We start from the raw sequence: 13,325 nt of genomic DNA, 5'->3' as shown, positions 1-13,325 counted from the left end.
GATAATTCGAACAGATGGTTGATTTGGTTATCATCATTTTTAAAAAGCGGGAGATGTTCAAAATTTGAAATTCAAATTCTTATTTATTTGGAAATAAATAAATTAAAACTCAACTTAAGAAACTTGCATTTACTTTTTAGTCCCTCATAGAAATCTCTTATTACGCTTGGCCCCTTTTTCGTTGCCTTCTTATTTACTCACTTGCACTTCTTTCGATCCCCACTCTCTCTCAAGAATTATCGGGGACGAAAGTTCGATATGGGTCAGATCCAATATTCAGAGAAATACTTCGATGACACTTACGAGTACAGGTATTGTTCGAATCTCTCTTTGTTTTTTTTTTTTTGGTGGTTTTAGAGGGGTTTTTAATTGTTAATTTGTTCATGTTGAACCTACAGACATGTTGTTCTTCCTCCTGATGTAGCCAAACTACTCCCCAAGAATCGTCTCCTCTCTGAGGTATGTTGTCTCTCTGTCTGATTTTATTTTTAACCATTGTGTATTACTACTTAAATTATTGGTTAATTTATTGTTTGAATTGAAAGTATCAGTTAATTTTGTGTAAATTATACTAGGGTTTGTTAAGTTTGATTCGATTCCTTTTTATTTGTTAATAAAAATGACCTTTTCCCCAGATCTTTAAGTAAGGGCTTTGGTGATTTTCATTATCGGATACTTTGTTTCATTTTAAGAGAGGTCTTAAATGCATACAGAAGAGTTCATTTTTTTTCTCTTTTGTTGCAACAATATATCCGGGGTGATGGATGAGATCAGACTGAATTATCGTTTTAAATTGTATATAGATATTCAAGATTTAGGCTTATTGAAGGGAGAGGTTTATTGTCTTATCCTTCATGTATGTGAAATTTACAAATGGAGATAACGTTGCATACCTTTCAGTGGGCAATCAATTGAGAATTTTGAATTATAGGTGGAATTTGGGTTCCTGGAGATGGAACAAATAGTATTAGGGAAATCAATTCAGAGGCTCTTTTATCATGGAGGTGAAACACTAGGAAGCAAATTTGAGACTTGGGGTCACTTCAAAATTTTGACACATAGGTTATGATGATCAAATTAATGTGTACCAGGTTTTAGGCTCTGGGGAGAGATATTAACTTGTGAAAAGGGACAGTTATCACTGTTTTTTTGGATGTTGTATCCCACCTGTTAAAAGGATGATAAAGCTGAATCCAATTTTCCTTCTGTCTTTGCCCTTCACTTATATGGAACGTTGCAGATTATGATGAACTTCATTTATGCTTGGGTCTCCAGGTATTGGCATCATGGGTTGCATTGGGATGTTAAGAGGTTTTCTGTGAAATGTTGTCTTTGATTTTTGCTTCTAATCTCTCTAATTCAGTGATTCAAAAGATTATTATTACTGGGTACTTTTGTGTTCAGTGGTATTGAAAAATTTTACTTATTTTTCATTGCCTTTCTTTTCTTTTTTTTTTTGCAGACTGAATGGCGTGCAATTGGGGTTCAGCAGAGCCGGGGGTGGGTTCACTATGCCATTCATCGCCCTGAACCACACATCATGCTCTTCCGAAGGCCATTGAACTATCAGCAGCAGCAAGAGAATCAGCAAAGCATGCTTGCTAAGTGATGTCTTTAATGTCAAATGGAGAATAGGAAATATTTACAGTCTAAAATGTCTTAGGAGTTCTGGTACTGCATTGTATTTTAGTTCGCCATGCCATTTCTGTGTTTGGCCTTTGTTTGGTGCATTGCTGTGGTGTTGACATCTTTCATGTCATTGATACTACTGTTTTAGATATTTGGTGGTGGACTTCTGGTGTACTGCCTGGGGATGAAAAACCACTTGTGGTATGTGTGAGTGTGATGATTAAAAGCTTATTCTACCATGTGCTTTAATCTGGCTCTGATTAACCTGGCAGTGAATATCACATGATTGATTTGTGTTTGTTGAGTTTAGGGCTGGATTTGAACCGAATCAAGTTTGAACTCGGTTCGATTTGCAGTAATTGAGCTTGAGTTTGCTGCAAATAAGTTTGAGCTCGGTTTGTTTTGAGCTCGAGCTCGAATTTTAACTAATTCATTATTAAAATGATGTCGTTAATATATATTGATTAAAATAATATTATTTTGTATTAAAATTTTTATCTTGTGAGTTTGACGAGTAGTTTGAGCTTATTTGCGGTTAGATTGTTTCTGGTTTATTTGAATAGAATTTAAATTTGAATTCAATTAGAAGAAAATTATGCCTAACTCCACAAATATTTCAACATTTAGACATGACATGCCATTATCTTAATTCTCAGATTCTACTTGCAACAAGAACTTCCATTTCCCATGAAAGCAAAATGGAAGAATTACACAAACTCTAACAATGTCAGTACATATAACACAACTCAAAATAATAATTTAACACATTAATCAATTTCCATTTGCAGGATCTCCAAGAACCTCTTTAATCAAAAGGGTCTGCTGCTTCACCAACTCAGCTTTTTTAATCACAATCTTGGCTTCTTCAATCCCAATTGATTTCCACTTCTCATCCATTTCCCTCAACTTCCCACTTCCCAGAGACCTCAATGCATTTCTCCACACCAAATTTAGTGGAAAGTACTTCGATAATTCACCCACCAGCGCCGGGAAAACCTCCAAATTCACCACTTCTTCACATTCCTCTTCTTGTTCACCATTTCTTACAGCTTCAACTCCAACCACCGCCTCATTGGCTTCTTCTTCCTGGTCTTCTTTATCACTGGACTGCCGGTCTTCAATTCTCTCAAATTTTCGCTTGGTTTGCTTTCCCCATAATTTGCGGGCAATGTTGAAGAGCTTCTGGTCATGTGGGGTTTTGATGAGAGACTTGCTTCGTGCTTGCTTGTGGTACTTGGTTCGCAGTCTACGGAGCTTGGAGTTGACCTGTGAGCGGGTGAATTTTGAGTTGAGTACCGAGTTGATGCGGTTGAAATTCTCGGAATCAACGGTGAGTTGAGGAGAGAGTTGGGTTGATTGGGTGAGTTTTTCAAGGGTTTTGAGAAGACGAACCTCGTCTGATTCGGTGAACAGGGTGGTGTTCGACGACGACGGCGTGGGCTGCCTCATCTTAGATCTGGAAGGAGTTGACATTGTCTGGGTTGTGGGTTATTTCCAAAAACATCAAATATATGTTGTATATATCTGTGCAACCCTTAAAGAGTTAACTAATCTGTTTGCATCCCCTGAGTTTGTCAATTTAATTAATAACCCAAATTGATAACCGGTTTGACTGTAGTGAACTTTCAACCTCGTGCATCCAGATAACACGTGTCGGCCTTAAATAACACGTTTCTCTACCACATATTTAAATTTCCGCTAATTACGTTATTAATTGTGGCTGTGAGAAGCTGTGAGAGGATGCGTAAGGACTAGTGCTGTACAGTGTCCCGGTTCAACCGGTCCGATCAAAACCAATACTTAAAATGGTTTTTGTCCCATCCAGTTTTAAAAACCTCGCTGTACACAATTTTATGCACAAATGACACGCCGCCAAAAGCACCAGATGCAGATCCAACGTAGAAAAATCGTTTTGGCTTTCCTACAGAAAATACCAGACAAACTCTTAAACTTGCACGCAAAGTCCTCCGTCTCTGATAGGCTCACTAGTCCCTCTCATTACAACAACTCTAGGAAACCAGAACTCACCCGAAAAAACAAAAGCTCCAATAAACTAAAGAAATAATTAAACACCAAACTAGAAATGGCGCAATTTCTGTATACTATTCCCATTATCACTACATCGCAAGTAAAAACAATTCCTTTCTTTTCCCTCAGAACCCCAAAAAAGCAGCTGTCCATAACGGGCTCACATAGAAGAACCAGGAATGTGAATTTCTCTCCTTTAGGTGTTGCAGTTTCTCCATCAGTGCCGGCCTCAGATCGAGAAACTGCGACACGAGAGGAAGAAGAGTTCAGATCAGTTGACGATGCGTTTGGTGAGGAGGGTGGGGATTCTAAGTTCTCTTGGGGGGATCATTGGTACCCAGTTTCGTTGGTTGAAGATTTGGATCAAAACTTGCTCACACCGTTTCAGCTTCTGGGTAGAGACTTAGTTCTTTGGTTCGATTGCAATAAGAAAGAGTGGGTTGCTTTTGATGATAAATGCCCGCATAGGCTTGCCCCCCTATCTGTAATCTTCTTAATTCTTTAATTTTTTCTTTACTTTTTGTTATGCATAGAAATTTCTTAGCTTAGCACACATATTTTTTTTTTCCTTTTTTTACATTATTCAGACAGTTTAATATACACAAAATACAAAATTTTTTATATTTTAATATGGTATCAGAGCTGAGCATCTTGATGACATTTTAGTATTTCAGTTAGCTCGCTCACACCTTCGCCTTCATGTATATGGAAAGTGGTTTGCTCACATCATCGCCTTCACATATATGGAAAGAGGAAAGATGAATTCATTAGTCTAGACATGCTTACGCCTTCACTTATGTGAAAAGTGGAAAAATGAGTTTTTCAGTTCGGGCATGCTTACGTCTTTACCCAGCATAGAAAGTGGAAAGATGAGTTTTTTAGTTTGGACATGTTCACACCTTCACATGTGTAAAAAGTGAAAAATTGAGATTTTTAGTTTGGGCACGCCAACTCCTTCACTTGCGTAGAGAGTGGAAAGATAAGTTTTTTAATTCGGGCACGCTTACTTCTTCAGACAGGTGTTAAAATATATTTCAAATATATTATTTCCTAGTTATAATATATCCTAAATATATGATTTCATAGGTTAACAGATATTCTAAGTATATGTTTTCCTCTTTTATATTATTATATATTAATTATATTGATTTGTATTTTTTTATATATGATTTATAATAGATATAATTTATGTATTATTCATGTAGTTTAGTATACTATAAAAACACATTCTTCATATTTTAACACACTCATTAATTAAATTTAAATTATTTGCCATTTTAAAACCTTTCAGTTCTAATTTACAATGGCAACCGAGTTGAGAAGTTTTCACAGTTAATATGATTGATGGATTCCTTTTGTTTTGTAGGAAGGGCGGATTGATGAAAATGGGCACTTGCAGTGTTCATACCATGGATGGTCCTTTGACGGGTGTGGATCCTGCACTCGGATTCCTCAGGCAGCATCTGAAGGTCCTGAAGCTCGTGCGGTTCAGTCTCCTAGAGCTTGTGCTACAAGGTTTCCTACAATGGTGTCTCAAGGTCTGCTTTTTGTTTGGCCAGATGAGAATGGTTGGGAAAGAGCCAATGCTACCAAACCCCCAATGTAATTGATTCAATTTCTCTGTTCTTACTCTAGTCTATGGATGAAACCAATTAATATAGCTGCTAATATAAGTGTTCTGTCTGGTTGGTATTTTGATTGTGTATTATTATTATGATGATTTTAGGCTGCCTGATGACTTTGACAAACCTGAGTTCTCATCGGTGACAATTCAACGTGATTTGTTTTATGGCTATGACACTCTCATGGAAAATGTCTCAGATCCTTCCCATATTGATTTTGCTCATCACAAGGTATGTATTTTAAATATATATCTTAATTGAAATCCTTCCGTTCAATTGTTATAGAACTGCTACAGGTTATATGTTAGCAACCTGCACAAACAATAAACCCTAATTCCAAATGATCACAGCCGACGATCAATCTCGCAATACTCAGTAGCTTCTCTGAAAATAACACTGCCTCAATCTTTATATATTCACAAGATTCACTATATGATATAGTGAGTCTGAGACACAGTGATTGAGAATTAACAGTAAGAACAGAAGATGAAAATAAAAAATAATTTGACAAGAGGTGCCAAATTCTCCCTGAGCTGCAGCTCCCTATCCTTTCTTGATTAATTAATTTCTTGCCTTCCAGTATCTCTCTCTTCTTTTATATCCTGCTTGAGTGCCATGATTCCATCTTCAGTTTTTTGGCTGCCCATGTGTACCTTTTCCTTAACTGATCCATCAGATTTTTCCACCTCATCCAGTGTTAAGATTCCTCTGCTTGGACCCCTATTTCTCTTCTTGTAGACCTTTGTGACAGGCGGTTTAACATTGTATGAGATACGGTGGATTGGAGTAGTTTAGATTTAAGTGAAATATTATGTTGCCAGGTCCCATTTGTGCAATACCATTTGGGTTACTACACAGTTTAATAAGTGTTGTGGTTGCTTTATTCTGGCATTTATCATCCATGAAATGTTGTTTCCTTGAAGTTTTAGAGGAAAAGAGTCCTTACTCAAAATGGAAAGCTTGAGAGCATTGCATTAAGATCAAGATAGTTCTGTGCTCAACATCATTGAGAAGTTGTTGTCAAAATACACCTGGGAAATGAAACACTTATGATTATACATACTTCACAGGCCAAATCATCATCTCAGATGACTGAACTAGTTTCCAGTCTTTAGAATTTCCCTCTTGAAACAGTTTTGAGGGTTTGGTTGGGCTTAATAGATGGGTATAACTAGGTTCTTTGGACCCTTTTTTTACCAATTGACTTTCCGAGAAACTGAAATAATAGATAAATTTGGATTACTTATGAAGATGGACCTACTTCTGCACTTAGTGATTGTTGTTGCCTGGGTTTTCTCTTAAGTTTTTTAGAACACATGCAGTTGAGGGCTCCCTTGGATTGTCACACATCAGTTTCTGGGCCATTTTATGGCTGCATGCTGGCATATTGCTATTTGTTGTGGTGGCCTGGTATTTCCTGGCTTGATTGCTAGATTAATGTAACATTAATTTCACTACTTTAATCTTAAATCTCTACATTGCTTATGAGAGACCTGACTTACAGGTTACGGGAAGAAGGGATAGAGCAAAGCCATTGCCATTCAAGTTGGAATCTAGTGGTCCTTGGGGCTTTGCTGGAGCAAATGATGGGAACCCCAGGATTAGTGCCAAGTTTGTTGCTCCATGTTATTACATCAACAAGTAAGTTGAATATTGTATAAGCATTCAAAATTGCATGCCATCTCAGGTAGGCTAACTCCTATCCACATGATTTTTTGTGATTCTGAAGTTCCATGTCTATGATTTTTGTTTTTCACTAGATGGGTTTATTGAATAGTCTGTCAATCTCACTGTATATTATATATAGTATCCCCACTTAAAGACATTTTTGTGATAATAAATGGGGGTTTAACCATCCAATATTTCCTCTTTCCAAATTCAAGCTTAGTTCTCTAGTCTATCAATAAATAATGATTATCTGAACTTCGTGCAGTGTTGTTTCCCCAGCCGTAGTTTAAGGAAGCTAATCAGATTTTAGGCCTTGTAACTATAATTTTAAATATCCTTTTTAAAGTTTCCTCTCATATGTTGATTTCAGGATTATTGCTGCTGTGACAGATTTTTGGCTTTCCAAACTTAATCATTTGCATACATTTTTTCTTCTGTTTTCAGGATAGAGATAGACACAAAGCTCCCAATAGTTGGTGATCAAAAATGGATAATATGGATATGTTCCTTCAATGTACCAATGGGACCTGGGAAGACTCGTTCTATAGTTTGTAGTGCCCGCAACTTCTTCCAATTTACAATGCCAGGGCCTGCATGGTGGCAGGTAAGAACCTTTCAGTTGTGCTTCTGATGAAATTATTATCATATAGTATGCATGGACATTCTGATCACTCTGCTACTTCCACAATCTGACATATAGCTTACTATTCATTTCTCTTTCTTGTTTTATTTTTTTAATTAAATTTTTATTATTTTAATCTATTTTGTGTCAGAAACTAGTTGCTTCTCATATGCCTAAGTTCAGATTTCCAAGCATTGTGAATGGTTTTGAAATTATATGTTAATTGATCCTCAAAATTAGAAAATCCATCTTTGTTCCCCATTGCTGATCTTCAAAATGCATCTCGATCATTTTTAGTACTTACATGCAGTTTATGATTATTTATCTGTTTTCTTGGGTACTAAACCACACAATTTTTCTAAGTTCACCTGATAGCTGATCATCATGTTGCTATTTAATGTTAGGATATAAGATATTCTTTTAGGTGGTAGGTCACTTGTGTTTATCAGAACCAATTGCATATTATGCTGTCTAGTTGTACAAAATTTTGGGAGCTTTCTGTTCTCTCAGTTTTTCTTTCTCTTCTCTTATCTCTGCAAAGTCATACAAAATTTTGAGATTGGAGAGTACTTAAGTCCTGTTAGATGACGAACCTTGTAATCAAATGGGGAGTCTTTCTCTTACCTTTTATGCTGTCTGGTGGTACACATTATGTGTGCATCTAGCTTTAGAAGTCCAGTTCTGTTGGATGCTGATACAGTTCCACCTGCAAATCCAGTTGCAACTCATCAAAATTATGCCACAGATGCACAAACAGACGAATATATATGTAATGAATCTGAATTTTATTTAGCAACTGAACTAGAGAACCCCACTAATTGCACTCACTGCTACAATCATATTACCCAGGCCACAAAACCAGAAAGTAAATTGTAATTCCAACCATTTGAGAAGCCAGCAACCTCCCTAGCACAGATGTACTCAAAATAACATTCTTCATGCCCTCCCTAGCAACCCAGTCAGCCTCCAAATAAGTTTCAAGAGTCATATCTTTCCTTCTCCCTTACCTGCTGCCACATTACCCAATCACTTTTGAGGAATCTTCCAAAACTGTTTCACCCCTCAACAACTTTCCTCTAATATGTCTCCTTATTTCTCCTAGTATACACCTTAATAGGTTTTTCAGATGTCACCATATTCTGTTTTAATACTAATAATCACAAATTTATGTACTTACAAATTGTTAACCTACCTCTTATATGGTCTATGATTATGGCAGGTGGTTCCTAGATGGCATGAGCATTGGACTTCAAACAAGGTCTATGATGGAGACATGATAGTTCTTCAAGGCCAAGAAAAGATCTTTCTTTCCCAGTCTATGGAGGGCTCTGAGGATGTGAATAAACAATATACAAAACTTACATTTACACCCACACAAGCAGATAGGTTTGTGTTGGCATTTCGAAATTGGTTGCGACGACATGGCAACAGTCAACCTGACTGGTTTGGCTCTAGCAGCCAACAACCATTGCCTTCAACAGTCTTGTCAAAACGGCAGGTACACAAAACCTATTCAGCCCGTTCTCTCAAGAAACCAAAAAAGAATATTGATATTGAATGTGGACCTTCAAAATACAAAATGTGTATTAAAAGGATCAATCATGAAGATAAATGTTAGTGTGAGCAACCAAAAGTCTCCTCATGTTGTTTCATTCCTAACAAATTTTCTTTTTATTTCTTGGTTGTATAGCAGATGCTGGATAGATTTGAGCAGCACACACTTAAGTGTTCGTCATGTAAAGGAGCGTATTCAGCATTTCAGACATGGCAAAAGTTTCTAATGGGCGCTACCATTGTATTCTGCGCAACTGCTGGGATTCCTTCAGATATGCAGTTACGGGTAGTTTTGGCAGGGCTTGGGATTATAAGTGCCGCCTTGGCTTATGCTTTGTATGAACTCCAAAAGAATTTTGTGTTTGTTGATTATGTACATGCTGAGATTGAGTAGATAGACAGAATATGTGCTGGTGATGAGCTGATGAAAGGAGGGGCGGACCTGCCCAGCCCCAATAAAAAGTAAAATAGGAATATAAAGTCATTTGTTATATTTTGAATATAACCACACTATATATTTTGAAATGAGTCATTTGTTACACCGCAAAAGTGAAAGTAAATGTATGTGTATTGTTGGATTTTAAGGGCAAAATGCTGGCTATATCTTTGTAGGGTTGAACTGAAAATGTTTAGAAATTGATGGGTTCCTGGGTAACCCTGTACACCTTACTTGACGGCAAAATATCTGTACGAAATATTATTAGTTTATTACGAAATATTATTAGTTTATTTATATAAACCCATTTGTTAAAAATAAAAACAATTATAATTTATAATCGTAAAACCAATTTTTGTATAAAATTTTTTTTCTTATTTTCCTAATAATACTAAAACCCCCACCAGTTGCTTGTGTTTCTGCTCTTCAAGGAACGCCGAGACATTTCTCTCCCTCACAAACAAGTAGTTGATATTTTCTTACTTTGATTTTCTTGCTTTAATTCTTGAACCAAGAGTAGTTTTTATTTAAGGAATTAGTGTAGATTTTAGTTCTTGACTCAATCTTTGTTACACACTCATATTTTAAAAGATGAGTTTCTGTTTTTAAGTCATCTGTCTGGGATTAGGAGTTTTTTGAACTTGAAACTATTAAATATTATAACCAAAAAGATACAACCATTTAGGGAAAAAAAAGAGCATTTACTCCTTAACGATTTTTTTTATTCTAAAGGTAATGTTGAAAATATAAGTAGTAATAATCATTTTTTTCGTTTGGGTTTTTGATAAAAATTAAAAGGAAAAAAAGTGTAAGAAATTGTGGTTTACTCAACAAGTAATATTTGTGTATGTTGATTCCCGGTTTCAGCTTAGCCTTCGCTGTTGTTCTAGTTTCCGGTGTCCTGTTTTCTGTTCCAGTGAAACTTTGTTCGGGGTGCAAGTTTGTTTTTTGTTCCTGGTGCAACTTTGCTTTTTGTATTCTTGTTTTTAGTCGGCTTCTCATCAGAAGAAGACCGATATTCAATTTGATAGCTACGATATTCAATTAAGTCAAGAGATTAAAGAAACATCGATGTGAGATTGTTAACAAAGGCTCTATGGATATAGATACGAAGGTTAATCAAGTCTTATTAAAAGAAGAAACTTCACAACAATGATAATAACACCATATAAAAGAAGTTTAACTTTCAATCAAAGTGTTGTATTTGGATGAGATTAAAGCTGATCTAAGATTGAGAATAGGGTTGGAGCCGAGCCGAGCCGAGCCGAGCCGAGCCGAGCCGAGCCGAGCCAAGCTCGGCTCGATCGAGCCCGAAACGAGCTTGGCTTAGCCGAACCCGAGCTGGTTCGGTATATTTTTTTTAAAATTTTTTTATACAAAACGGTGTCGTTTTGATTAATATATATTAAAAACGACGTCGTTTTGATAAGGAAAAACGAGTCGAACCGAACTTGAGCCCAAAACGAGCCGAGCCGAGCTGAGCTCTAGTCGAGCTCGAGCCGCTCATATATGAACCGAGCAGAGCTTGAACTGGCTGCGAGCCGAGCTCGGCTCGGCTCGAATCCAGCCTTAATTGAGAATATCAATTACCAATTAATGAGATTTGTTATACCAATAAACAAAAAGAAAAAGTTTGATGAGTATACTTGTTTTAAAACTCCTTGCTAACCTAAATATCATAATTTTTCTTTTACTTTTTTTGAAGATAAAAAACGTAGGTTTATAACAAAGTAGTATAAAGAAAGTTTCAATTGAATAAAATATAATGTGACAAAAAATGCAATTGCATTGTTGTCTTTTCAAAGATGAAATAACCGATTATAGTGATCAAATGGGTGGTGAAACATTTATAAGCAAGAGATTTAATAACTAGAAAGATAAAACAAAAATAAAAAAACATGTTGGAGATCATTTCAGTACTCATAATTGATGTCATGTCAAGTGTGTTGATTTAATTAATCAAAAGCAACACATCGATATAAATCTTGTTTGTGTTAAGGAAAAAGTCAAATTGGACTATCAAGTTTGTTTGAAGGCATCAATTGATTGTATTAGATTTATTTTATAACAAGGATTGACATTTCATGGATATGATGAGTCAATTAAATTTAAAAATCAAAACATTTTTATTGAACTATTAAAGTTTTTATCCAATCATAGTGATGACATAGAGAAAGTTGTGTTTGGAAATGCTTTAGAAAACCATAAAATGCATCCTCAAGATTCAGAGATAATTGACTAATGTTTGTGTTCATTTGACAACCAAGAGAGTTACTGAAGAAATAATGAGAGATAAACAATCATTCTCTTTACTAGTTAATGAATATCGTGATGTGACAATGAAAGAACAAATTACCATTATTTTTCTATATATGGACAAAACATGTTATATTATTGAACATTTTACTAGGATTGTAAGAATACTTTTGCACATTATTTGAAAACTATAATAGATGTTTTTCTTGTAAAGCGTGAATTGAGTTTAATAAGGGGCAAGGTTACGATGGCGCAAACAATATAAAAGGTGAGTTCAATAGCTTGAAGAGTTTGATATTGAGAGAAAATAAATCAAATTTCTATATTTATTGTTTCTCTCATCAACACCAACTAGCACTAATCAAAATTGTAAGTAACCATTTAACATTGGATGGATTTTTTCAATCTTTGTCAATGTTATCAAACATAGTAGTGACATCTTGCAAGCTTAGAGATCTTCTACGAGATAAGCAATATGAATATGTGATATCTTTTATTTCTAATGATAATCTTTAGACGAGATAAGGTTTGAATCAAAAATATACTATTCAACGATATGTAGATACATGTTGGGGTTCACATCTAGGGACAATTTATAGTGTTATAAACTTATTTTCTTCTGTTGTTGATGTACTCATAGTGATTGAAATTGAAGGAGATGATTGGTGAAACAAAAGTCAAAGAAAGAATTTCTTACGAACCATGAAGAATTTTGAATTCGTCTTTTTGTTATTTTTGATGAAAGAAGTGTTGGGAATCATAAATGAACTATCACAAGCATTACAAAGAAAAGATCAAAATCTTCTTAATGTTATGCAGTTTGTAGATATTTTGAAAGGTCGATTGCATAAAATGAGAAATAAAGATATTTACTTTGACATCTTGGTGAAATAAACTTCTGATATGTGCAAAATTAATGACATAATGATCCTAGAAAACATGAAAGATAACTTTGGGAGGCAAAAATGGGAGATTACTCTAGTTACAAATAAACATCATTTTAAGGAAAAGTTGATGTATACAGTTTTAGATAACATTTAAGAAGAACTCAATAATTGTTTTGATGAAGTAAATATGAGATTGCTTTAGTGTATGACATCTCTTGATCTAAGTAATTCTTTTGCTGAATTTAACAAAGACAAATTACTTGAATTCGCAAGGTTTTATCTTATCAATTTTCCTCAACATGATATGTACGGTTATTTGATGATCAACTCTAAAACTATTATGAGGATGTTAGCACCAATGTCAATTTTACTCATATTGATGAGATTGTGAATCTTAGTAAAAAATTGGTTGAGTTTAATAAAGATGTTGTTTATGATAAAGTTTTCTTTCCTATAAAATTAACACTGGTTTTGCTTATAATTACTGCAATAGTTGAAAGAGTATTCTCTACAATAAATCTTGAAAAAAATAATTTGTGTAATCGAATGAGCGATAAATGGATGAATAATTGCTTAATGGTTTACATTGAAAATGAAGTTTTTGCTACAATTAAAATTGAAGA

The 13,325-nt window shown here is 35.1% G+C and overlaps 3 protein-coding genes across 3 annotated transcripts; 2 read left to right on the top strand and 1 right to left on the bottom strand.

The window, feature by feature from the left end:
- The first annotated feature begins 151 nt into the window (after positions 1-151).
- LOC123224877 (cyclin-dependent kinases regulatory subunit 1-like) lies at positions 152-1,878 on the top strand. The gene is made up of 3 exons (XM_044648623.1): positions 152-311; positions 399-459; positions 1,463-1,878. Exons 1-3 carry the CDS (start codon positions 259-261, stop codon positions 1,607-1,609), a joined length of 261 nt encoding a protein of 86 aa, XP_044504558.1. The 5' UTR covers positions 152-258; the 3' UTR covers positions 1,610-1,878.
- A 363-nt stretch (positions 1,879-2,241) lies between these two features.
- Positions 2,242-3,206, bottom strand: LOC123224876 (GLABROUS1 enhancer-binding protein-like). Its single transcript, XM_044648622.1, has one exon. The coding sequence runs from the start codon at positions 3,100-3,102 to the stop codon at positions 2,401-2,403; it is 702 nt and encodes a 233-aa protein (XP_044504557.1). The 5' UTR covers positions 3,103-3,206; the 3' UTR covers positions 2,242-2,400.
- A 350-nt stretch (positions 3,207-3,556) lies between these two features.
- LOC123224875 (pheophorbide a oxygenase, chloroplastic) lies at positions 3,557-9,701 on the top strand. The gene is made up of 7 exons (XM_044648621.1): positions 3,557-4,141; positions 5,024-5,259; positions 5,384-5,510; positions 6,784-6,920; positions 7,392-7,551; positions 8,789-9,067; positions 9,263-9,701. Exons 1-7 carry the CDS (start codon positions 3,713-3,715, stop codon positions 9,515-9,517), a joined length of 1,623 nt encoding a protein of 540 aa, XP_044504556.1. The 5' UTR covers positions 3,557-3,712; the 3' UTR covers positions 9,518-9,701.
- The last annotated feature ends 3,624 nt before the right edge of the window (positions 9,702-13,325 follow it).

The sequence above is a fragment of the Mangifera indica genome, chromosome 9 (assembly GCF_011075055.1).
Source record: "Mangifera indica cultivar Alphonso chromosome 9, CATAS_Mindica_2.1, whole genome shotgun sequence".
Lineage (NCBI taxonomy): Eukaryota > Viridiplantae > Streptophyta > Magnoliopsida > Sapindales > Anacardiaceae > Mangifera > Mangifera indica.
The sequence above is the reverse complement of the archived record's forward strand: the minus strand, read 5'-3'. Positions and strand labels throughout refer to the sequence as shown.